The sequence below is a fragment of the Carcharodon carcharias genome, chromosome 11 (genome assembly GCF_017639515.1).
Source record: "Carcharodon carcharias isolate sCarCar2 chromosome 11, sCarCar2.pri, whole genome shotgun sequence".
Classification (NCBI taxonomy): Eukaryota; Metazoa; Chordata; class Chondrichthyes; order Lamniformes; family Lamnidae; genus Carcharodon; species Carcharodon carcharias.
The window spans coordinates 93,112,997-93,140,599 of NC_054477.1; the positions used below are offsets into that span (position 1 = coordinate 93,112,997).

A 27,603-nucleotide genomic window follows, 5' to 3' on the forward strand; every position below is an offset into this window, starting at 1 on the left:
ATTCACTGTTATGACTGCTAATTTTTGGGCTAGTTTCCTTTTTATCTGTCAAAAAACTATCACTTTTGGGTATATTAATTGTTATTCCCAGTCCTTTTTGGCTTTTTGTTAAATTTTTATTGTAATGATCACTGTTTCCTGGTTGTTTCTCTAGCCTTAAAATCAGGTCTTCCTTCTTTACCACATAGTCCGGAAGGCAGATTTAGAGATATTTGAAGCATCTGTGTGTTTATATCTGTCTCCACCCCACTGTTCAGTTGTTTATAATGAACTTAGAGTGGCAATTTTTTTTTAACATTCTTTTATATCACCCTTGCATTGCAGAGCAATACTAGAATTTTTGGTTAATGCTACAACCTCTTTTTGACTCATACTCTGGCCTCCTGAATGTTTTGTAACCAACAGTGTTCATATCCCAGTCCTGCTTTAACATAAAATATGTTTTTATTAGTGCTAATATATGACATCACTGCATGGTGATTTGTGCTTGGAGCTCATCAATTTTCTTCAGAATACTTTGTGCATTTATCCGTAATACAAATCAAATCTGTGCAGTATTGCTCATTTTTTAATACTGGAAAACCTCTTTCTTTGACAAATTCTTTACTATTCTAATTTGTTCTCTCTCCTATTCTAGATCTCTTGATCTGTGTCATTGTTCTGCATGTTCTACATGTCATGTCTACTGGTTTTAAGTCCTGTCCCATAACAAGGATTGGTATCGGCATGAACATTGGTTCCAGTCTATTCTGACGACGCTTGTCTGGTCCTCAGACTGGCCCCATTGTTTAAGGAATCTAAACAGTTTCCTATGCCATCACTCTAGCCATTTGTTAACCATCTGCACAATCTTGCTATTTCTGTATTGTTGAGTATAGGTGTAATTCTGACATGACATTGCATATAATTTACAGCACCAGAAATGGGTCATTTGGCCTAAAAGTTCCATGAACCTCCTCTCACCCCATCAACATGTCCTTCCTCCCTCATGTTCATGCAACTTCCTCTTAAATTCAACTATGCTAGTCACCTCATCTGCTTGTGATAGCAAGTTTTATGTTCTAACAACTCTGGGTAAAGAAGTTTCTCCTGAATTCCCTACTGGATTTATTGGCGACTATCGATCTAATATTTATGGCCCCTAGTTTTGGCCCTCCCCACAAGTGGAAAAGATTCTCTAGAATTATGAAAGGGGAGGCATAAAGACATCTATCTGATTACCCTTCAGTCTTCTCTTTTTTCCCTAGAGAAAAGAACTCTGGCCTGTTCAATCTTCCTTAATAGATGGCCTCATTCTTTACTCCATCCCTTGCTTTTGGAAACATCCTCTGTAGGACACCTCTTCTATTACTACTTATGCCTTTGGCTCTAACATGTATCATGATTCCAGTTGTTATCCCCAAATCTTTTGCGACTGCTTCATTAGGTCCATCATCCTTCTATTTGGGAAACTACACATAGTTGGCACTGAACTGCGCCTGGAGAAGTGCCTATCTAGTCCCCGGATTATGGAACCTCTTATGCTGCCTTGTTTCTGTGCTGTGCTTCACTTCTTCCCACTCTCCATATAGCCATTCTCTCCTTGGGTGATTTTGATGATCACCCATGTCCCTTTCTCAGTAACCCACCCTGTTTGGGACCAAACATCTTTGTGCATTTCGGTAACTTTTCAGCTTCCCCCAAGTGACTAAGAGTTGCTAGCTACTCTTCATTGCAATTAGATGGCTGGGAAGTATTTTTATTAATACTATGTTGTCTGTATGCCATGAGTGAGTTCTTGGACATAATCAAAAACTGTTGTTTACTAAAAGCTACATATGAGAGATTCGCATCAAAGTACCAAGAGTACAGAAAATGCTTTGCTGCAAAACATACTCATTTCAGTTGGTTGAGCACAACCCTCCAGATTAGAATTATTCATGGCTATTTTAGTTGTCAGTAGTTAAAGCCTTATGGTTTTGTTGACTTTCCACAGACATTGCCTGTCAGCTACATTTGCAGGTCTTTTTTTAACTGCTGAATTTGAACAACAAAGCTAGTAAAATATGTGATTCTTTTGCATAAAATTGGTTTCTTTCTCAATATCAGTCAACAGCATTGACTGTATGTGTGTGCGTGCGCGTGCGTGCTTGTGTGCGTGTGTGTGCATGCGTGTGTGTGTGTGTTTCACAGGAACCAGATTTGAAAGCTCAATCACAACAGGCATCTATCAACACAGAGAAAGCTGAGAAAAGGCACAGAGAAGCGCTAAGGGAGTTGAAGCAGCAAAGGGATAAAGACCTCGAAGTCCAAAATAGGTTTGCCATTGTTCTTGTATTTGTTTGATATGTTGTTATTGCGTATTAAAGCCTATCCTTTTTTATTTGTCCAACATTTTTCTGTAGTCTCTTCAGTTTTTGTTTTACTTCTCTAACATGTAATTTGGTGAGCAAATTAGTAGAATCAATCCTGAGAGGTAGGATTAACTGTTATGTGGAAAGGCATGGACTAGTCAGGGATGGTCAGCATGGATTGTCAAAGGAAGGTCTTGCCTCACAAATTGAATTCTTTGACAAAGTGTCAAGAAGGGTTGATGAAGGTAGTGCAGTGGATGTTGTATATGTGGATTTTAGCAAGGCATTTGACAAGGTCTCACATAGCAGATTGGTCAGGAAAGTAAAAGCTCATGGGATTTAGGGTAATGTGGCAAACTGGATAAAAGGTTGGCTTTGTAACAGGAAACAAAGGCTAATGGTCGATGGATGCCCTTTTGAATGGAAAGTTGTCTCAAGTGGTATTCCACAGGGCTCGGTGTTGGGATCCTTGCTGTTTGTGATATGTATTAACAATTTGGACGTGAACGTAGGGGGCACAATTGGGAAATTTGCAGATGGCACAAAGATTGACCAAGTAGTGGATAACGTAGAGGATAGCCATAATCTCCAAAACGATATAGATGGGTTGGTGGAGTGGGCGGTAAAGTGGCAGAAGGATTTTAACATAGAGAAGTGTGAGGTCATACATTTAGGACGGTCAAAGAGTTATATGGATTACAAAATAAATGGGAATATACTAAAAGGTGTAGATGAAGTGAGAGATCTTGGTGTACAAGTACATAGGTCCCTGAAAGCAGCAGTTCAAGTAGACAAAGTTGTAAAGAAGGCGTATGGAATGCTCTCCTTCATTGGCAGAGGTATAGAATATAAAAGTAAGGATATAATGTTGGAATTGTATAAAACACTGAGGCCACAACTAGAGTATTGTGTGCAGTTCTGGTCACCACATTACAGGAAGGATGTAATAGCTCTGGAGAGAGTGCAGAGGAGGTTTACAATGTTGCCAGGGTTAGAAAAGTGTAGCTACGAGGAGAGATTGGATAGGTTGGGGTTATTTTTCCCTGGAACAAAAAAGGCTGAGAGGTGACTTGATTGAGGTGTACAAAATTGAGGGGAATAGCTAGAGTGGACAGGATAAAATTGTTTCCCTTGATGGAGAATTCTAGAACCAGGGGACATAGATTCAAGATAAGTGGCAGAAGGTGTAAGGGGGACATGAGGAAGAACTTTTTAACGCAGAGGGTAGTGGGTGTCTGGAATTCGCTGCCCAAGTTGGTGGCAGAGGCAGAAACTTTAAACTCTTTTTAAAAAGTACCTGGATCTGCACCTTAAGTGCTGTAAGCTGCAGGGCTATGGGTTGGGTGCAGGAAGGTGGGATTGGAAAGAGCACCTGGGTGTCCTCGGGCTGGCATGGACAAGATGGGCCGAATGGCCTCCTTCTGTGCAGTAACTTTTCTATGGTTCTAAATAACCAATTAAACTTGTGAATTTTGAACTGTGCATTTTTAAAATTAAGATTAAATGCTTTTCTATGCATATATTTTTCTTGGTCATTTCTAGTCATATGCCAAATCTTGGTATGCAAATCTTGCATTGTTACATTAAAACAATTACTAGAAACAACTTTTCCTTTCTCCTGATTGATAAATTCTTGGCCTATGCCTAGCTCATGCCTACAGAATAATGAAGCTTGATGTCACCTGGGATCATATTTGTCTTCTATCCCAAGTGCTTTTGATGCATTTTGTGATGTTGCAGAACATCTAAGTTGGAAGAGAAAACAACATACTCTAGTATGTGATGAAAAATAAATTAAAATCAGCAACATGTATTTAAAAAAAATTAGTTAAAACTGTGCTTAAACAGAGAATTTAAACTTGACAAATTATTTTGCTGTATTTGCAATGGTGCTTTTTACTAGTGCGTTTGAATTTTTAAAGATTAAATATTTTTCCACATCATGCAGGTATATTAAAACTCGCAAAAAAGCTCTGCTCATTGAGAAAAAAAGAGCTATAAGGATTGCACATCTTCCACCGCCTCCACCAAACCCCTTTGCTGTAAGTGCAGTTACAAAGTTCTATGTCTATTTCTTGTTTAGTTTGGATTTGCTTTCCAATTTGATATCCTTCCCCAGCCCCTTGCAATCAGAATTATGTGCATCCAATTATCAAAGTTAGAAAATTAAAATTTGTAATGCAACCCTCTTATAATAAAGATAACTTTTTTCAACTGAAAGTCCAGAAACTGACAAGCCTAGTCACCAGTAGATTTGCAGTAGAATGCTGTTATACCTGTAAACAAAAATGACAAAATCTCATGGGAAAAACTCATCTCTTCCTCCTCCTCCTTCTCCTCCTCCCCCCCCCCCCCCCCCCCACCACACACACACACACACACACACACACACACACACACACACACACACACACACACACACACACACACACACCACCATCGGGAGGGAAGTGCGGGCACAGGCAGGCGCACCTCCAATCGGCGAAAGAACGCACAGATCTCCCTGAGGCTAAGTGCTGCCTCAGAGAGATCAGCTTCGATTTAAAACTTTCAATAAACATGTTTAAAAATTTTCCCTGCCATGTCCCCTCATGTGACACTCACATGAGTTGGGACGTGTCCATAAGTTTTATTGAAACCTTTCTTAAAAATTTAAGTACCCTCATGAAACATCCTGCCAGTGGATGAGGTTTCATGCTTTTTCAGAAGCCTGCCAGGGCTTCATTAACTACCTTAATTAGTTTTTCAATGGCCTCAATAAGCCGTTGACGGATCGGCTGGCGCACAGCTGACTCGGCTGCGCCCCCGCTAACCTGAAAATGGAAATGACATGGGGTGATGTCGGGAGTTCCACCCGATTGTCATTCTGTGTCATTTTACGTGTCGGCGAGCGGGCTCCACCCCCTCTTGCTGACTGGAAGACCCTACCCCATGGTGTAAATAATATTTGTTGGTTTATAAATAGGACGGAATTAAAAATGTAAGCATTTTTTTTTAGTCTGCTTTCCTTGTTCTGAAGTTGAGAAAAATAAACAACCAATAGTTTTGGAGATATTCAGGTCAACTTATGGTGTAATAAAGTTTAAATAATTTTTGTCTGACCCTTTTTTTTCTTTTATCTTCCGCATGATATGAATGCAGTTCCCCCCCCCACACCCCCCCTGCCTCCACGTTGAAAAATGAACAGAAATCCTCTCAATTGGTTAAATGCTTTGTTGTTTCAAATGTTAGGTAACTCTTTTAATTTTTTTTGCCTTGTTTGTTGGGGCATGGGCAATCTAATTTCTTCAAGTAGGAAACAGCAGTTTATGAATTTTTCCAAATATCATCTGAAATATTTACTATGGTATTTTATTAGAGGGCCTCTTATCCTTGGTACTTTTGGGCATTTATTGGTAAACAAGCTCTGAAGCTGCAACAAACACTACCATCACCCTAGGGATATGAATTCTGCATAACAATAACAGATTTTTACAAGTCAAGTTTAAAAATTTAAATTTGGATAAAGTGAGGGGGCATACTGGAGAATAAAAATGGAAACTAGGAAAAAGAGAATTGGGATAGAAGGGGTAGCCAAATGAGTGCAGGTAAGGTGTTTAAATTTTAGGGTTAAGATTGCAATGTCTTTTTAAAGTACCCCTGATGTTAGTTTCACTACTATGTTTTTCCTCCCAAATTTTTGCCTGCTTGAGCTGAAAACCTGAAGGTAGTAGGCATGGGATTATGAAAATTGCCCTGAATTTGTTGCTAGTCAAAAGATTGTTTGGAACTATATGCACCTGATATTGTAAAAGTTAAAATGAGTTTGCTCCACACTTTTTAAAAGTGAAGTAAATGTCAATGATCTAATGCATGTGTTTTTTTTAAAAAAAAACAATCCGGGAACAATTTTATAACTTTAAAATTGTAGGACCTTGAAGTTCAAAAATATCCAGCAGTGAAGATGTATGATAGTGACGGCTTCTCTGTGACACACTACCATCTGCCTGAGCCTTATGTGGACAAAGAAATTAACACAAAACAGGTATCTGAATGATTTGAATACAGTTAATAGTTTGATTACATAGAATTTATAGCACATAAGTCAACCACTCAGCCTAGCAAGTCCACGCTGATGCTTATGCTATATTTGAGCCTCCTCCTCCCATTCTTCCTCATTTAACTCTGATCATAACCCTCTATTCCCTTCACCTTGAAATACTCATCTAGCCTATAAATGCATCAATATAATCGTCTGAACCACTCCCAGTGGTAGCAAGTTACACATCATCACCACACTTTTTTTAGGTGGAGTTTATTCTGAATTTCCTATTTAACTCTTTAGTAACTGACTTACATTAATGACCTCTAGTTTTGCTCTTCCCCACAAGTGAAAACACTCCCTCTGCCTATGCTGTCAAAACCTTTCATAATTTAAAAAATCTGTTCGGTTACCCCTGAATCTTTTCTTTGCAAGAGAAAATAACCTAGCATGTTCATCCTTTTCTGATGGGTATAACTTCACATTCCTGATATTATCCGTTTAAATTTTTTACACATTTTCCAATACAGTTATATTCCTTTTATTATGTGTTGAGCAAAATTGCACACCGTACACCAAGTTATACTCTAACCAAGTTTTGATATGTTTGGGACAACTTCTCCATTTGATTTCTAGAGGGATAGAATTGTAAACCAAAGTGCTTTGTTTGCTTTTCTTACGGCTTTATGACCTGTGCCACAACTTTAAAGTGATTTTTGTACTTGTATGTCTAGATTGCTTTGTTCCTCCACCCCATTTAGTTTTGTATTTTCCAAGTAATATGTGACCTCTTATTTTTCTAATGTAAATGTCATATCTCTCAGGTATTTGTGTGGAACTTTTTGGCCAATTCTATGCCCATTCTGCAAGCATATTAATGTCATTTGGCAATTTACCATCATCCAATCATCCCTCGCCCTCCACCCCCCCTGCCAAAATTTGGTGTAGCTAAAAATTTAGAAATTTATATCTTTGATTTAAAAATTTCAAATTGTTATTATAAATTGTGAACCACAGTAGTCTCTGTACTCTTCCTTTTGTAATACCACTTCCACCATTTGCCACTCTGAATAGCTACCCTTTACCTCTTATTCTCTGCATCCTGTCCTGCAGTCAACTAGCTAGCCATTCTGTTACTTGCCCCCGACTCCACATGCTCTGACCTTATTCATTAGTCCGTTATGGGGCACCTTAACCAAGGTCTTTTGGAAATCTAGATGTATTACATCTACTACATTATCCTTTTCTGGTCTCTTATTACCATTTCAAAGAATTTAGCAATTTTAGTCAAGCCTTTTGAAATCCATGCTGACTTTTTAACCATATTTCTAGTTTCTCGATGTCTTTCTATTTTCTTCTTTAGCCAAAATTCCAGTATTTTCTCACAACTGAAATTAAACTTTCCTGACATGTTCTGCTTCTGTTTTCTTAAATATAGTTATAATGTTAGATAGGTTCCAGTTCTTGGCAATGTAATTTTTTTTTCTAGTAAAATATTAAATTGCTATAATAGAGACTCTGCTGTCTCATTTCTTTTAACCTGCATGGATACAATCTGTTCTGACCTTTTTTATTCCCTTTTCTTTCCTAATCTGATTGTGTTCTTCCTTGTCATGCTGTCCATGCACTTAGTGTATGCCTCTTACCTTGCCCTCAGTTTTTCCCTTGTGCCTTTATTCATTAATGATGTCTCATAATGTTTAGTGTGTTTTTAAGCAGTGTATTTCCCTGAACTCTGCTGAACACCATTTTAAATATTTCCTATTGCTGTTCTACATCATTGTTTGCCAATATTGTTGTTCATTTTATTTTCCCAAGTTTCATTCTCAACCTCTCGAAATGACTTTTCTCCATGTATTATCCTGTTTTGTTTTTCCATTATAAGTACAGATAATCTACTCTCTTTTTTCTCCTTTTTCCCCCTTTGTTATTTCTAATTATGTTATATCCTACAATGTTTAATTTCCAGTCTGATTTTTCTACAGCCGTGCCTCAGTAACCCCTAGCTATCCAGCTTTTTGCCAAATATTATCGCCTCCAGTTTCTCTTCTTCATTATGGGCATTGTACATTGCTCCACCAACAATTTAACTTGTAGTTTTAAAAGCAATCCTTCTTGTTCTTTATTTTAACCATCCTTTTCCCTCTTGTTCTATAACTCTGTATATTCCCTGGGCATTTATGTCCTCCCTTAGTTTAGTCAGTTGTATGACATCCTTTCCTACTTTTGTTTATATTTGGGCTTTTTTCATTTCTGAGAGCTGCCTCTTCCATGTGCCCCCTCCTTCCCATCCCAGGTTTACTAGTCTTAGAGTCACTAATGTAAACTAACATGTCTAACACAGTATAGGATACTGCCATTCAACCACTCTAAATAAAGAACCACTAACAGTTAACCCGTTAAATGTATTCCTTTTCTATTGTCCAGGATCCAATTGGGGTGTTCTTTCCTTTGCACTACTGTTACATGGCACAAGACCCAATTATGCAGTCACTTTGACTGTTGCATCCTTGAAGCCACATGACATGGTCAGATAGTTGTTTGAAGGGTCATTTGTTTGACAGTTACCATCCATGCATTTCTAGCTTCCCCTTTCCCTTGAATAGCTGCTATCTAAACAAGTTTCTCTTGAATATTTTTGAAATCCATTTGACTTTGTGACATTGTAGTACATATTATAAACTGAGGATTAGATTTTTGGGAAATAAAGTGAAGTAACTTTTTAGAAGTTGCATTAGGTGGGAACACACTAACTAATAATTGCTTGGTAGTACAGAACTGGAGCATTGCTGGAAAGAGTTTCTGTGAAAGCTTTTCATCTTGCACTTCTCAGGACAGTTGCAAGAATACCAAATCTTAAAGGGAACAACAGTTTATACTGCATGAGAAGAGGGTGCTGATTGGTTGGCAAGTGGACTCTGGTAGAGGCATTGCTATGGAGAACACACCAGGCAACAGTTAACTGCCAAGCTTTTGTTTAAATTCAAACTAGGCAGGTTGACTCTGATCAAGGCATTGCCATGGGGAATGAACCAGTGAATGGCTGTCCCCCAAGATTTTGTTTAGTTGAAATGGTGCAATGCGTGGACATGTTCTTTTTGTTTGCAAAGGACAGGGCCCTGTGTGAATATGTGTGCCTTCTAGCAGATGTAAGTGAGCTACACTGAGTTCAGCTGATAATCTTAAATTGGTTGCTATGTGTAATTCTTAGCACAATTACAATAACCTAATCAGAACCCTCATGGTTTCTCAATTTCTGAACCATCTGCCAAGGGCCAAGCTCTATTTGTGCTGGACACCAAAAAGGTTCAATAGAATAAAAGTAAATAGTAATTGGGCTTCGGGAACACTTTTTTGTTTTTAAAACATATATAAGCTGTAGATGTCACAATGTTACATTTCAAACTTATAGATAGAAGTATTTAGCAGTGAAAAGAATTCTTAATATTTTCTTTTGAATTTAATGATGGTGATGCTTCTAAGTTACTGAGCCACCTATTTAGTATAGCATGTACAATATTAATTAAATCTTTAAATAGATTAGGGGACATAATTTACCACTGGATACTCCAAAACTTGGTCTTTCTCAATTGTCTTCACAGATTTACTGTACAGTGTTTGATTTTTATCTATAAAAGCTGTCCCTTTCAATAGGCTAGTGCTCGAATGACTGCTGAAGTAGAAGCAAAGCGCTTGGAGGAATTGCAGCAGGAAGCTGAGATGGAGAGGCGGGAGCAGTTGGAGAAAGCTAGATTGCGAGGCAGTCATGCTCTCCAAATGGTTCATTTGATACAGGTACTAACGGTAATACCCATAAACTCAAAGTATTCAAAAGGTGGATAATACAATACAGTATTAATTTAAAGAAAAACAATTCACTGCAGTGATATGGCACACTGGTATGGACGTGCGGTATTTATGTTGTGGTTCTAATAAGTTTTTAAAACTGAGTTTAATATTATATTTCTCATTTTTCTTAGATTTGTGACCTACCTTGGCCACATTAAACCAAAATATGTGCTGTACAGGTATAGCAGTTTGGGTGGAGTGCTATTTTATTATTATATCTGCTGTTTTATTTCAATTAAAGAAATTCCAGTTAAAGCACCACTGTTAAGAGTAGGGATTGAAGCAAGATACTAATGTACTTCAAGTTACTGTTGCTGTAATCCTTGATAAAGAGTAAATGTATAATGTACATTTTTAAAATATCTTTTCACCTTTACCTCCAGGATAGAGAGAAACTGGTGAAGGAACTGGAACAAATGCAGCAAGCTGATCTGACACGTAGAAGGAAGGCTGTGGTTCAAATGCCGCCCCAATTGTTTGAGCCACCATATAGACGTGTGGAAGTAAAAGAGGATCGACAGAGGGTGATGGAATTTGCCTTTGAAGATATGTATGCTGGTGATAAAAGTAAGATCAAGAGTATAAACTTTTAGTTGGTTGAAGGTTGATATAAAGCTAAATGTTTTTCAGAAACTTGGGTTATTGGGAATTGAGTGGTAAGGTGTTGTGAAATGTAGTTCTGGAAACACTTTTTTTAATGTATGCACAAACATTTCAGTGCACTATAAATGGGAAAACAAAGTTTTAAAAATCTGAACAGTGCAATTGAAAGCTACAGAGTTATTATGAAGATCTGTTTGACAGCTATTAGCCTTACAGGTAAAAACCTTCACCGGAAAGGGAGAGTTAGCAACTATCCATTAGGGTGGTGATCTAATACTTGTAGAGTGCTATTCAGTTTGGTTATTTGAACTTATGCTACAGTGGAGTTGAACCCTTGTGATTTGAGAAATTTTGAGCGTGTAGTACCACTAAAAGATTTGAATAATTTGAAACATTTATTACTGAAGCTGTTTTTTAAAAAAATATATCTTCCTCTGCATGTGGGCAGTACTAGTAGCCCTATTATTTATTGCCATTCAAGCTTGATAATTGGGTGTCTTACTAGGCTGCTGCAGAGTCAATCATTGGCCAGACCAGGGAAGGAAAGCTTTCTTTCCCTACAGGGCATTTTCTGTTAAATGAAATAAGATGCAGGGCTATGTGCCAAAATAGGATAACTGATTCATTTTTTGTGATTCATTTTACTGGTCGGTGACTCTTGCTGCTCTACCAACTTCAAGTTGAGTTCCATGGCAAAGTCAATGGACTTACTGCCAAACCTTCTCCAAAAATATGGTGCCTTTGATGAGTCCTAGTTCAGTATGTGCAGCTTGCAAATTCCATGCAATTAAGGTCTGACCTTAAACTGCGTAGACCTTTCACCAAAAATATTAGGCAAGTATGAGTGCATATCCCATTACCAATCCTAAGTCTGCCAAAAACTGAAATTGTGTATCTCAGAGAATGGCACTAGAAGATGATTGGAAATCTAATATGTGATTCTTCGCTAGTCATTCTTTTATGAAATTATTGTATCTCCCGGAGAGATTTATTTACTAGTATAATGACTCAGGTGTGTCTAGAGCTGCCACGCAAAGCTTTTGCATTTTTCTCCCCTTTCAGTTTGTTTTGATGGACAATTATGATCAAAATATCCATATCTTTCCTCGAGTTATTGAATTCAGCTGTACAGTCTTGTAGAGATAATGTTTTACAAATGCTCTGGTCAAAGATGATAGTATGAAATTTTCTTTTTTTTAAATTGATTATTGTGAACATGATTCCTGACTACAAATTAAGCTTTGGTACTACTGATATTAGAGTGCCTTAGAATGGAATCTTTCGAGATATCCAGCATGAATATCGGGAACTATCTTTCAGTATTGACTTCAAAAACTACTATTGCTTTCCAAAGCCCTTTTTGAAACAGAGCTAAACATAACTACATAAACTGGGGACATTATATTTAATTTTGTCCAGTCACATGAAATATAATGGATATGAGGTAAGTTCAGTTTTTAATGATGTTACATGTATTCAAGGTTATTTAGGGAGAAATTAATCATTTGTTGGTGAGGTTACAATTCTTAAATCTTTTCTTGCTTAGAAACTTTTCATATGCAAGTGGAGACAATTTATGATTTTGAATGAAATTGGATGGGCTCTTAAGGGAAATAAACATGTAGGACTACAGGGATAAAGTTGGGAGATGGGATGACTAATGATCTACGAAGACTTGGTGAGCTGAATAGCTGCCTCCTGTGACACTCTGGGCTGTATTCTACACTTCCCTGCTGGCAGGTTTGAAAGGAGGAGGTGTAGAGGTGCCATAAAACATAGTCGGTGGCCTTCTGTCATCAACCTGCTCGCCCCCACCGGGTCTGAAATTTTGTGGGGGGATGGGGAGGTGTCAAACAGCCTGCCTGCCCTTAGGCTTATTGAGGCCCTTAAGTAGCAAATTAATGGCCAGCTGAGGGCCTCATCCCTCCCCTGCTGGTATTTAACCCATGGCGGGGGGAGACGCACGCTATGTGGAAAGCTCAGTAGCTTTAGCTGCGCAGGCTGGTGTCAGGCAAGTCAGGGGTAGTGGATGACCTCCTTTGGGGGTCCCCCTCAGTGAACCAGAGGCACCCCTACCTGGCTCTTGAACTCAGCCTCCCCCCCCACACTCACTCCCCCCCCCCCCCCCCCCGTGACTCCCAACCCTGGACTTGCTGTCACTCCAGGTTCCTCAGCATTGGTGGCTGCCCGTAGTCCCAGCAGTTGCTCCGAGTGGTGCTGCTGGGATTACAGCTTGAACTCTAAGGTGGGACTCACTCTTAATAAAGGGGCGTAAGTCTTACCTTGAAATAACTAATGCTATTGCAACCATTAAGTTGTTGCGAGGCAGCCATCAGGATCATGCGTAGGTTCCTGCCTGACATTTTTAGCCGGGGTTGGGGAGCTCAGTGACCATGGTGCCAAAATCCAGACCTATGATTCTGTGCCCATTATTTAATGTATTATGTTGTTTCCTTGTCAAAGTTTGCAAATATTTCAGTGACAACTGCAGGGCCATGTTTTTAGCTTAAAGGATCTTTCAGTTTTAGTAGCTTATGTATTTTCTTATGCAAGAAATATTGTGCCCGTTATGTTTGAGACTGGTATCTGACTGCAAGTGAAAGTGGTAATATTTTACTGTCAAGCTACTAAATTCTTTGTAACCATTTTGTTGACTTCCGCTCCCCCCACCCCACCCAGAGATCAGAGGTGACCTGATACTGCGACTCGAGCCTGAACCTTTACCAGCCCCATCTGTTGGGACACAAGATGAAGATTTAGACCTTTCTGTGGAGCCAGAGGCATTTCAAAAGGACGAGCAACATGATAAGGGTAGCCAGGGAGAGCCAGCGATACTGCACTTGGGTAAAACCCAAGGTAACAGAATCCTTTAAAAATATTTCCCTGTATAATGTAGTATATTTAGAGCAGATGAGCCAATAGTTATTTTGAAATAAATTTAGTTAGTAACCTAGATTAAAATATGATGAAGCAGGTTGTGTTTCTGGACTGAAGAATGTTAGAGTTTGTGGGGAGCGAAACTGTTCAGAGCTAACATATATCTGCAGCCAATGTCTGCATCTCAAATCACTGCAGCTCAGAGTAATTGATCTTGATTGTGAGTTGGTGACACTCTTGACACAAAGGAAGAGGGAACAGTTACTGGACAGTTTTTTCCAGACTTCAGTTACACCTTTTGGAGTGATGCAGGCTTAGAGTGGGGTTGGCATGACTGATGGTATACAGTGTAAGGGGAAACCAGGTGAGATGAAGAACAAGAATCTGCAGAAACTGATCGTATCCAATATGTATGATATACTTGTACCTTTATGGATAAGGATAAAGACTGAAGGTCAGCCAGAATGTAAACAGTGGCACTTTGGAGCATAAGGCTGTCCAAAGGTGGGTGGAGGAGGGGAAGTGTAATGTGCTAGGTGTAGAGCATTCAATAATTATGGGAATGGATAATGTGCTTTGTAAGCAGGATTGACATATAGTATGTTTGCCTGGTGCTAGGGTGAAGGACATCTTGAATGGAAATTGACAGAGTAAGGGTTCATTCGTTGTTGGTCCCAGCATAGATCACATTTGGAGGAGGTAGGTAAGAGGTCCTGTTCGGAAAGTGCCAGGCATCAGAAGCTAAATTTAAAGGACTGGAGCACAAGGGTTTGTAACCCTTAAATTATTATCTAAGTCATGGTCAAATTGGTGTAGGAATAGGAAGGTGAGCATGTGGCTGAAGCTATGGTGTGAAAAAGAGGGGCTTCATGCAACACCCACTGGTATTAGAAAAGGAAGGAACTGTACTGTTGGGATCAGCTCCACCTGAACCAGGCTAGGACTAGGGTCCCAGCAGAAAGGCATATGATATGGTAGTATAATTGAGACATGCTTGCAAGACAGTCAAGACTGGAAAGTAAATATACCAGGCTATTTTAGGCCTACAGGGAAGAAAAGGAAAATGGTAAAGGAGGAGTAGTCTTGGTGGTTAAGGGTGAAGTCACTTCAATGATGAGAGAATATAATCTGGTAAGCAGGCAGGGGAGATTGTGTATAGGGTCTCTAGTAACTCTTTCGAGTACAAACACATTTCCATCTATTCCTATTCAGATGAAGTTACATTGTTTTATAGTGTGCCATTGTGAGATTTAAACTCTTGATCTTGGGGTTCCAAACCCAGTACCATAACCACTTGGCTATTTAGGCCAAGCATAGGGTCTCTAGTAGCAGCTGTGAAATGGGAGATTGTATAATTACAGCGATTAGATCATAGTGTAGCAAAAGCAAAGTGGCTTTAATGGGGAATTTTAACTTTCATATAGGTTGGGAAATATGAGAAAGATAGTTGTCCAGTTGAACATTATGTAATAAAAGGGGCAGGCCATATTAAATTTAGTAATGAGTAATGAGCCAGATTTAGTTAACAGCCTAATGGTATGTGAACATTTACTTGATAACGATCATAATATGATCAAATTCATTGTACTGTTTGAAATGGAGAAACTTGAAACAGCTATCAAGATTCTAGGTTCATGGAAGGATGGTTCAGTGGAATGAGATAGAATATCCACAGTAAGGTGAGCAGGCCTGTTAATGGTTAAAGACAGAAGATCAGTGTGAGATGTTCATTAATGGATTTAGCATAACACTAAACCAGTTTATACACCTAAGGGGCAAGAGCTCCACTTGTCACAAAGAAAACAGCTATGGATGAGTTATGAGTAAGGGCAGCATAAAACTAGAAGAATAGGATACAGAAGTGCTAAAAATAGAACAGATACTGGCAAATGAGAATGATACAAAGAATAGCAGATGGTGACAAGACATAGAACTACAAAAAAGGAGTATGAAAAGAAAGTTAAGGTCTATAAAAACCAAAGCAGCATTTGTACAATTGTTAAGAGAAAAATGGGTGGTGAGGAGCAATGTGGGTCACTTGACAACTAAAAAGTGATACCTGAACGTCTCTGGATTTTGAGAAAAGTTCCTTTAGATCGCAAAATTATGCATGTCATTCTGCTATTTAAGGGTGAGAGAAGAGAAGCAGGGAATTATACCAACTGGCCTGACCTCTGTTGTCAGAAATTGCCAGAGTGCCTAATTGAGGATAGGGTGACTAAGTATCTTAAACTCTCAGCTGATCAAGGAAGAGCCAACATAAACTTGTAAAGGCTAGGTGACTGATGAGTCTGACTTTTTTTTTGAAGCGGTAACTAAAGCAGTGGATAAGGGAATGTCTATGAATTTTATTTAAATGGGCTTCCAGAAGGCATTTGATTAAGTCTCATAAGTGACTGTTAGCTAAAGTTAAAGTTCATGATATTAAAAGCGAATTATTGAGCTGGTTAAAAAATTGGCTGAACAGTAGGAGACAGGTACTCTTAATTGTCAGGATGTGACTAGAGGCATTCTGCAAGTATCTGCTGGGGATTCAACGATTCACCATATTTATTAATGACATAATGGAATAGAAAGCCACATTTCACATTTGCTGATAATAGAAAGATAGGCAGCAGTATAGATGGAAACATAAAATTACAAAGAGCTATAGATAAAGTGAATGGGCAAAATTGTGGCAAATGGATTTCAATAAAAACAAATTGGACACTTTAGGTCTAAAAATGTAGTGATAAATGGTTGTTCTTCAGGTTGGAGGAAGGTCTGTAGTGGAGTTCTCCAGGGGTCAGTGTTGGGACTCTTGCTGTTCTTGATGTATATTAATGACCCATACTGGTGTGCAGGGCATGATTTCAGAATTTGCAGATGATACAAAGATTGGAAGCATTGTCAGCTGTGATGAGGATAGTTTTGAACTTCAAAAGAACATAGACATATTGGTGGATTGGGCAGACAAATGGTAGATGAAGTTCAATGCAGATAAGTGAAGTGATTCATTTTGGCAGGAAGAATGTGGAGAGACTATAAAATAAAGGGAGAACGTCTAAAGGAGGTGCAGGAATGAAGGGACCTCGGTTTATATGTACATAGGTCATTTGAAGTTGGCAGGGCATGTTGAGAGAGCAGTTAATAAAGCATATGGTATCCTAGGTTTTATTAATAGGGGCATTGAGTGCAAGAGTAAAGAGGTCATCTTAAACTTGTATAAGATCCTAGTTAGGCCTCATCTGGAGTATTGCGTCCAGTTCTGGATGCTATACTTGAGGAAGGATGTGAAGGCATTGGAGAGTACAGAGGAGATTCGCAAGAGTGATTTAGGGATAAACAACTGTAGCTATGAGGATAGTTGGAGGGGTTGGGTTTGTTTTCCTTGGAGAAAAGAAGGCAGAGAGGAAACTTGATAGAGGTATTCAAGATCCTGAGGGCCATGGACAGGGTAAATAGTGAGAAACTGTTCCCTTTTGAGTACATCAAGAACTAGGGGGCACAGATTCAAAATAATGGGCCAAAGGAGTAGAACTGATCTGAGAAAAAATATTTTCACCCAGAGGGTGGTTGGAGTCTGAAATAAACTTCATGAACGGGTGGTGGAGGCTGGTTTGATTGAGGTATTCAAAAGGGAATTGCATTTATATCTGAAAAGAGAGAATATGCAAGATTACAGGGATAAGGCAAGGGAGTGGAATTAGGTAGATCGCTCATTCAGCGACCTAGTGCAGACTCAGTGGGCTGAATGGCCGCTAGCACTGTAAATATTCTATTATTCTGTGAATGATAAAACAAAGTACTTACTAATCAGCGGAAAGCTAGAAATAGTGAAAGTCCAAAGAGACCCATCACTATCGGATTATGCCAAGTTAGTTGGTGATACAAAGAATGAGAATTTTGATTCAAAGGCTTTGGATGATTCTGGTTACTAGAGCAACAATACAGGAATATGGACAAGTATACAGAACCAAAGTGTACTGATTAAGGAAAAGATTGAAAACTTATTCTGAAGATATGTATGAAATTGCCAGCCTGATGCTTAACTGCAGTAAGAAAGAGCAAATAATGTTTAGTTGAAGCTGAGCATACTGCTGTATAAGTGCCACTATTTTTTGAACTAATCAATTTTATACGTGGGAAGGATTTACAGTATATTAAATTGGTGTCAGGAGATTTAAGTTATGGTGACCTGATTTTTGAAAAAGTGGAAATTGCATTGTGACTCATTTGAAATTGTCAATAAAAAGGGGCTGGCAAAGCAAAACATCCACCCAACTTAAACAAAATACCAATTAGCTTAAGGGGGAAACAAGTGCTGAACACCAAATTGGAAAATATGCACAACATTGCAGAAAGGTGATGGCACATGTTTCTTGTACTCAGCACACCATAAGTGTCCAGCCTCTCTAAATGGGTAGGATATGTTCAACAAATATAACCTTGCCCATCAAGTGTTTTATATCCTATTTTCCAAGTTTTTCTGGAGCCAGAGGTACTGCTGGTTAGGAAGAAAGATATACTAGGCTATCCACTTCAGAGCAACTGTACAAAATAAATCTTTGCAGTTTTGGTTCAACTGACCACTCTCCAGACCACCAGTAGAACTACAGCCAGAACATATATCAAAAATAGGCAATTCACATATTGAAGGCTTGAGGACAAACTGGAATTTTATACTCCAATTGATATCTGTTGTTATGACCACAGCCCATGTTAATGCTAAGCAAGTCAGATCTCGGATTGAAATCTGTCTAGGCTGATCATAATTTTTCTTTTCTCTGTATCATAGAAATGAGGCAGGAAAGCTACTGAACACAAAAACACAGGACTCTAGTGATAACTTTCTAAATTTGAAGAATGAATGTTTATTAAAAGAAAAAGAGAAAAAATATAAACTTAAACATACAAGATAAAAGGTACACAGAAAAAAACCTTACAAAAATAACCTCCAAAACGCTTTATCAAAGGTACGCTTTAAAACTATCTTTCTTGGCAACAGCCCTGATAGATTCTTAGCCATAGAATTCAGGAAATATTACCCAAACCAAGAAATTGCTTTCACTTTTTAAACAGATGTACAATCTACAATTTCCCAGAACAAATCCATGCCTATGTGGTTTTTCCAAAGGGAGATTTAAATACTGTTTCTCAGGACAAATATTCTCCTGGCCCAAAACTGAGTTGCTTTCTTCAATTAAATGGCTTTCACAGCTTTTCAGCGCACTCCAAAACACAGGAGTTGGCTTTCAGTGGGACTCCCTCACGGTAACTACTACAGCTGAAACCCTGTTTTCATAAATACCTTTCCACCCCTTTCATCTTAGCTGTCCGTTGTCTTTAAATATCTTTTTGAAACCTCAGGTTCCCAAATATCAAAACCTTTCATGTTCCTATTTTACTTCTCTTTCACCTGCTCCATGTTTATTCATCCCCTCAAAATACAAATGTTCTTTTTACCATTAAGACTCTTTTTTGAAATGCAACAGCTACAAATCAATTTCAAAACTGATCGCCATATGCTAATTTCAGCTCTACTCTGGCCTTGTAAGGTTAACACCCATCATAAGGCCTTATTACAAAATGCAGAAGATAACTTTCATCCCTTAAATCCTATAGACAATCCAACTCCAACAACCTCACTTTGATTAACCCTGGACATACACACACACAGTCTACCCTTACCTATACAGAATATATTCAAAAAATACAAATATAAAAATATACATACCACATTCTACAGTTTACCTTTAGGCACCTTCCAATGAATGACATCAGTTTTAGTAACCAGCTAAGTGCTTGGTTTGTTCAGTGTTGCCACCAACACTGCCAAAGGCCTTAAATATTGCAAAATAGATATGAAGGAATTGATGACACTTTATTTGTTGCCTAAGCATAATATCATGGCTTGGGTAATTTGCCTTTGATAATTTTCATAATTATGGGACATCTGCATCTTATTTCCTATGTTCATAACAAGGTATCTAGCTTGGCAAGCCAAACAAAATCTGGGGCAGAATTTTATGGTTTCCTACTGGTGGGTATGAAGGTGTGTGGGGGAGGGAGTTATAAAACGCAGTGTGTGACTTGTCTGTGGCCTACCCGGCCACCCTGATTTATTTCCCATTTTGCAGAGGGTGGTGGGGTGGGTGAGGCATTGGCAGCCCATTTTGTTTGTTGGTAAACATGCTAGAGAACTACAGAATAAGAATAATTAGACTCATTAAAACTGTTAGTACTTGATGATTTTGCCAAGTTACTATGGTTGCACTAATGAGGCATCCATTGAATACAAGTAGTCTTGCTTTCTAGAATGCACCCACATCTGCATACCAATGATCAAAGAAAGGAATTTCTTGTAATGAGGAATTATTTGGTAACTGGGTCTTTAATTTAAAACAGATTTTCAATGTGTTTAACATGATCTACTCCTAAGCCTAATTTTATTGGCTTGATTGATCCCCAAACTCTTCCTCTGAATCTTGTGTAGACCAGAACTACTGTTGTCCCTTGAATCTTTATGGCGACGTACTGAAAATAATTGTTGCAAACATCCATAGATGTTCACAGTGCAGGAGGTAAGTATTTGATCCATCATATCTGCTAGAATAATCAAGATAATCCCACTGGGTCTATTCTCCCCATTGGCTTGTCTGTTCCTCTTCTTCAAATATTGATTGAATTTTCATTTAAAAGCTGAAAAGCTTTGCCTCAACCATTCAATTTGACTATTTATGTCCTTGGGCATTTAGATTATTTGAAAGGCCTCCTGTCGTTTGCTCATTGCATTTTCTGATTTGCAATTTAGAATACATGAGGTATGGGTAATGCAGTGGTTGTTACTGACCTAGTAATCATGGGTCCTGGGCTAATAATAGAGTACATGTGTTCAAATCCCACCGTAATAGTTTAAGTTTGAAACATGTGCCTTGCCAGTGACTCCTGCAGCCTGAGAATGGGGGGGAAAAACCCTCCTTAAAAGAGTGTCCTATGCATTCCTCACAGATGACAAAGCCTTAGAAAATCAAAGATCTGATGTGCAGCTTGTTTGTTTCCTTTTTTCTTTCATGGGGTGTGGGTGTCGTTGGCAAAGCCAGCTTTTGTTGCCCATCCCTAATTGCCCTTGAACTGAATATTTCAGGGGGCATTTAAGAGTCAATCACATTGTTGTGGATCTGGAGTCACATGTAGGGCAGACCAAGTAAGGATGGCAGATTCTCTTCCCTAAAAGACATTAATGAACCAGATGGATCTTTGCAACAATCAATGATAGCTTCATGGTCACCTTTACTGGAATTAGCTCTCAATTCCAGATTTATTAATTGAATTTAAGTCCTACCATCTGCCATGGTAGGATTTGAACCTCTGCCTCAGAACTTTGGCCTGGGCCTCTAGATTACCGGTCCAGTGACATGACCACTACACGATCATATCCCCCTGTCTTTTCTTGTGATCCTGAAAGAATCTGAATTAAGGCAGCCATCTCCAGTTCCAGTGGAAAAGAGCTGCTGGCTTTCACTCACTAGGCAGGTTATGCATTGTCATCAGCATCACTGATATGAGTATCACCTCAGTCTTGCGGTGCTCTATTGATATACTTCCAGTTGCAAACCTCAACATCTTGATTCCGAGATAGTATCATATAGAAGGAAGAGTTTAGGGGCCTGCGTTATTCTTAGAATCATGTTTCACTGTACCATGGTTTTTCCCTGCCCCTTTTTATCTCGCTAATAGAAATAGGACCTGGTCTGCTCAATAGCACTCAATGGTTTGGTTGTTGGTTGGTCCAATGACAGGAGTCATTGGTTCAGTGGTTACCTCTTTTGTCCTTTAAGCCACCCTTACATTCTACTTTGACTGAACAGTACAGGTGTTTGCCATGAAATGAGCACTCAGACAGAGCCTTTTGTTGGGTTGCATCCTGCCCTTGGAGAAATTAAGCCACTTACGAATATATTGTCATGACTCATTGGGGATAGTGCACTCCAATATCAAGCCCACTAATCCCAGAGCCACGACAAATGTGAAAAAGCTTGATCGACCCACCTAATTGTTTAATTTAGGTTAACCAAATACGAGCACCAGGTTTGTAAACTTAAGTAAATAACTGTTGATTGAACAAATTGTCTTTAACCAGTGGCAACGGAAAGGAATATGAACTATTAATTTCTAACTCTATAACCTAACTCTATAACCTAAACTCTACCTCTTCTTAAATCCCTATAGACACACATACAAGACACACAAAAACATGGATTTTAGGGGTGGGATAAAACGGTTCAATATCACCAATTCAGGAATACAGCATTCGATGGGTTGATGTTTTCCAAGTTCCTTTCAATTCTTTGTTGATGACATGAGGTGGTGTTCCAGCATTTTCAGTCTTTTGTTCACTGGTTGAGCACTTGCCTTTCTATGTCTCTAACAGTGATTTTCACCTTTGCCTCTTGACAGGAGTTTTCAGAGAGAGAGAGCAGGTTGTGGAGATATGAGGAGAAAAAGCCAGCTAGCTATTATTGTAGAATTACTGGAATCTTGCGTGCACACACAGGAGAGAGAGGTTTTTCCTTTCAGGCTAGGAGCTATTCTGCTGCACTGCTCTCTCTAAAACCTGGTCATGAGCCAATTAAAATGTTGTTGCCAGGCAATTCCCCATTAGACCAGACTCCTTGGCACCATCCTGTCTTTCACGGCACACTCTATTCCAGAACAGCAACATTGTATATATCCTTCACACTGTTCCAGTAGACATGTCCTTCAAACTGCAGCCACTGTAACTTTAATCCACAGTCCGACAGAAATAAAAAGATATATTCTTTACAATATGAACATATGAAATAAGAGCAGAAGTGGACCATTCGGCCCCTCGAGCCTGCTTAGATTATGGCTGATCTGTTTGTTTCCAATTCCACATTCTCATCTACTTCCAATAATCTTTGATTCCCTTGCTGAACAAGAATCTATCTACCTCTGCCTTAAAACATGACTCTGTCTCTACTGCCTTTGGAGGCGGAGAGTTCCAAATCGCGCAACCCTCAGAAAAAATTCTCCTCATTTCTGTTCTAAAAGGGCAACCTCTGACTTGAAAACAGTGCCCTGTAGTTCTGGACTCACCCATAAGTGGAAACATCCTTTCCACATACAACTTGTCAAAACTATTCAGGATCTTATGTACTTCAATCAAGTCACCCCTCACTCTTCTAAACTCCAGTGGAAACAAGCCCAGCCTGTCTGACCTTTACTCATACAGCAACCTGCTCATTCCAGGTATCAATCTAGTAAACCTCCTTTGAACCGCCTCCGACACATTTACATCCTTCCTTAAATAAGGAGACCAAAACTACACACAATATTTGAAATGTGGTCTCACCAATGACCTGTATAGCTGAAGCATAACATCCTTGCCTGTATGTTCAATTCCTCTCATAATAAAGGATAGCATTCCATTTGCCTTCTTAAATTGCTTGCTGTACCTGCATAATGACCTTTGTGACTCATGCACTAGAACACCAGGTCTCTCTGCGCCACGGAATTCTGCAGCTGTTCCCCATTTAAGCAATACTCTGCTTTTTTATTCTTCTTGCCAAAGTGATCAGCTTCACATTTTCCTACAAGATACTCCACTTGCCAGATTTTTTCCCACTCACTCAAACTATCTGTATCCATCTGCAATCTGTACAAGATTATGAGGGGCTTGGACAGGGTGGATAGGGAGCGGGTGTTCACCTTAGTTGAAGGGTCAGTCACAAGGGGGCATAAGTTCAAGGGGGCAGGAGGTTTATGGGGAATGTGAGGACAAACTTCTTTACTCATAGGGTGATGACAGTCTGGAATGCACTGCTTGGGAAGGTGGTGGAGGCAGGTTGCCTCACATCCTTTAAAAAGTACCTGGATGAGCACTTGGCCCATAGCCTTGAATGTTATGATGTGCCAAGTGCTGGTAAATGGGATTAGGTAGGTAAGTCAAGTGTTTCTCACGTGTCGGTGCAGACTCAATGGGCCGAAGGGTCTCTTCTGCACTGTGATTCTGTAAACCCCCTATGTCCTCTTCACATCATACTTTCCTACTTATCTTTGTGTCACCTGCAAATTTAGCTACCATGCCTTCACTCCCCTCATCTAAGTCATTGATATAAATTGTAAAAAGTCGAGCCTTCAGCACAGACCCCTACAGGACTCCAATCCCCATATCTTGCCAATCAACAAAAGGATCTATTTATGCATACTCTCCACTTTCGGCCAGCCAGCCAATCTTCCATCCATGCTAATATGCTACCCACTACACCATGAGCTTTTATTTTCCGCAATAACCTTTGATGTGGCACCTTATCAAAAACCTTCTGGAAATCCAAGTACAGCACATATACAGGCTTGCCTTTATCCACAGCGCATGTTACTCCTTCAAAGAACTGCAATATGTTAAACATGATTTCCCTTTCACAAAACCATGCTGACTCTTCACGATTGCCTTGTGTTTTTCTAAGTGCCTAGCTATAACCACCTTAATGATCAATCTTAACACCTTTCCCATGACAGACGTCGAGCTAACTGGCCTATAGTTTCCTGTTTTTTCTGCCTTCCTTCTTGGATAGAGGGGTTATATTTGCTACTTTCCAGTCTGATGGAACTTGAAATTTCTTTGCTGTCATGGGCAAATTAATGGAATCCGAAGGGTACTGAAAGAGGGCACCATCAATCACAGCTGATTGATATGATTACATCACCAAAGGAAGCTTGGAAATACCTAGATGCATAAAAATGTACTACAGGTTGTCAACTTCAGAGCCACTGAGTAGATTATGCTCCTGGTAAATAGAGACTGTAACTGCTTACATATCTTAATTATTTTATTCAGGTGAGGGAATGAAAAATTATCAATATCTTCTAAGAACATCCAGATGGGACTTTGGTATTGCTGAAAAAAAGACTTTTTGTTTTTCATCTTACACAATTCGCAAGAATACCAATGTTAGGGAAACATTGAGAAGGGGATGCTGATTGGTTGACAAGTGGACTCTGTTTGGTAGAGGTGTTACCATGAATAATGCACAAGTTGATGGTGATGATGACTGGCAGTTAACTGTCCAGCATTGTTTGAAATTTAAACCAGGCAGCTTGACTCTGGTCAAGACACTGACCTGGAGAATGAACCAGCAAATGGACGTCACTTATTTTGTGTAGCTGAAATGGGCACAATGTGTGTACATGTTCTTCCTGCCTGCAAAGAACAGGGCCCTATGTACTAATATATGTAGCTTCCAGTTCATGCAAATGCGCCACACTGAAAGACCGACTGACTATCTTAAATTGGTTGTCAGCGTAATTCTTGGCATGCTGAGGATTATTTAGCAAATTTTGCCCAATCACAGAATCACACGTAATGTTGGACATTGTTTTGAGTTTTCCAAACACTGGCTGGTTGGATACCTTGCCCAATGTGGACAGTGGAAGGGCCATGCTGTTTATACAATCCACCAGCCTTTGAGACGTACGACGTACATACGTAGCATCACACTGGCACTGAAATTCATACACCACATTGTTCATTTGTGTGATAGGCAGAATGTCTGTTTGGCTTGACAGTAACATCCTGTTAGTGATGAATACCGCTTGTATTGCTACTGCATAGTAGCAGTGTGAATAAGCTAGTGTCACCTGTTGCTCAAATTTTACCTTGCCCTTCCAGGGTAATCTGAGGTAGACTGGGCATTTTTCAGGGCCAAAAGCGATGGCCATGGGTCCGTTCAAGTGTTTGCATGATATATAACGAAAAATGATCTGACCGGAGTAGCCATTATCCCACAGGATGGCTTTTTTGCACCCTATTTCAGCACCAAGCATGGTGAGCAAATGGCTTGGGCTTTATTTATGAGGTTGCTTATAAGGCCAACCTTGTGTGTGGAACTGTAAGAATCCCAATGCACCTATTGTCCAGTGTAAGTATGCTTGCGGTACACTATGGTAGAGAACCCCCTGGCAGTTTTCATAATTAGTATGTTAAGGAAAGAGTTCATTTGACTGCTGCAGTTGTCCCACCAGGTTTTCACCCTGGGGAGTCGGACCCAATGACCCCAGATGGAGGTCGGAGGCTGCTACAGGCGTTGGCAAGTGCTGAGATGGGCTGTTTAAAAGGCTGGCCTTGGTTTCTGGGACTTCGTCCCAGTTGTTTTCCTAAATTTTAGGCCCTTAGCCCTCACTCCATCACCTACTTGCCTGCTCCTCATGACCTCCCAGCTATCCCTATGGCAACTTATAGACCCATGCAAACTTAATAGCAATTTATGGTCCCACCCATCCCTCTTTTTCCTCCCACCCTCCATGTTAACCTACACTGTATCCACCATAGGCAAACCTCTGGAGCCATGCTGAGATGAAATAAAATAAAGGTCTAAGTATCTATTACAGCCTTCAATTTATTTTTTTTTAAAAAGATGCACCCGTTCAAAACTCTTGAATCCCTTTAAATACTTGATCCCTTACTTAAAAAAGCAAACTAACAAATCTGTATTCATAACCCCATATCAAATAGAGCTAATCCTGTAATAACCTCTGAGCTATCAATCAAATTGTGAACTCCCTGCTGAGATAATTGTAGGTTGCGGAAAGTAGCCAAGCATTAAGAATGATGTAATGATAGCCATTAGGGAACTGATAGAACACTTTTTTTGCAACTCCTACTGACACAGGGAGCAGATTTTTTTAAATTAAAGGGTTGGGGATATAAGTAATTTCACAGCTTGACAGTTCAGCAGACCTTACCTACCCTTCGTGAGAATTTGTACACTCTAAACGTTCGTGACTCCCACACTGCTCGTTAAGACCCTTGCTCCAGTGAAAATTGGATCTGTTTGAACTCCGTATTGAATTCAAATGGCCCTGCTGAGTTCGGGTTTCCTCTCATGTGAGTCACAACCCACCCCCTTTCCCCTACCGGGGAAAATTGGATCTGTTGAGAAATGGGGGTGGGACTTGTGAATAGTGTCCTGCCCACCACTTTTGAATGTCCATGAAGTTTCCATGACTGCCTGAAAATATAGCTCTATAACACAAAATTGAAAAAAGATTGTGCAATACTGTACTCCTAAGTTCATTAGTTCAATGTCATGTGATGCCCTGTACGTTTTGGCGCATTTATTAAGCAATGGTTTAAAACTTCATTTGGACTTGTTCTTGTTTGGACATTTTGTCTTACATTATCCATTTGTATTTAATGCAGTGTAGGGCATCAACAGATAATCCTATCTGAAGCTGTTTAGAAATTGTGTCCATTTTGACCTTTCTCAAGGTCCTATTTGGACCTTAACTTGGCTCTTCACAAGACTCCCAAACTGGGTTGTGTAAGAGTATTGTTTGGAATGTTTATGTGAGGTAGTTACTTTCAGGTTGACTTCAAGCCAAAACAAACTGGTGCAAATGAGCAGATCCTGCTTGTTTTATTACAGTGCAGGTATTTGATATGTGTGGCACCATCTACATACAACATTTTGACTATATACCTATGGATTCTCATGGTTTTCCCAGAATCCATTAAAGTAACCGTTTTAATGATATGTGGAACATTTGGGGTCAAGTAAATTTTATAAACTGGTGTTCATGTTGTAGAGATATGCATATCAGAAAGTTAAGCAGATTTGAGTCCACAATGTTTTGAGTCATTAATTTTAACAGTGCAGGATACTCCCAAGAGAAATCTATTTTAATTCATTATGTCATAAATGGCACGCCGAGTGGAATGTACATCCTGCAGTATGTATAAAGCCATGGATGCACCATGTGTCATAGACAAACTCATTTGCAGGCAGTGTCACCTACTGCAGAAGTTTGCACTCTGGGTTTTGGAACTCAAGCGGCGGAAGGAATCACTGTTCTGCATCCATAAGGCAAAGACCTATGTTGTTAGCACATTTAGAGAGGTGGTCACACCGTGGGTTAGGA

The 27,603-nt window shown here is 39.4% G+C and overlaps 1 protein-coding gene across 1 annotated transcript in view; it reads left to right on the plus strand.

Moving 5' to 3' along the window:
* cep295 (centrosomal protein 295) overlaps positions 1–27,603 on the plus strand; it is a 119,878-nt gene that overhangs the window by 15,931 nt on the left and 76,344 nt on the right. Inside the window, exons 4-9 of the mRNA XM_041199489.1 lie at positions 2,173–2,297; positions 4,282–4,375; positions 6,244–6,357; positions 10,009–10,149; positions 10,587–10,770; positions 13,486–13,662. Coding sequence (XP_041055423.1) covers positions 2,173–2,297; positions 4,282–4,375; positions 6,244–6,357; positions 10,009–10,149; positions 10,587–10,770; positions 13,486–13,662 — 835 coding nt within the window. The remainder of the gene's footprint in view (positions 1–2,172; positions 2,298–4,281; positions 4,376–6,243; positions 6,358–10,008; positions 10,150–10,586; positions 10,771–13,485; positions 13,663–27,603) is intronic.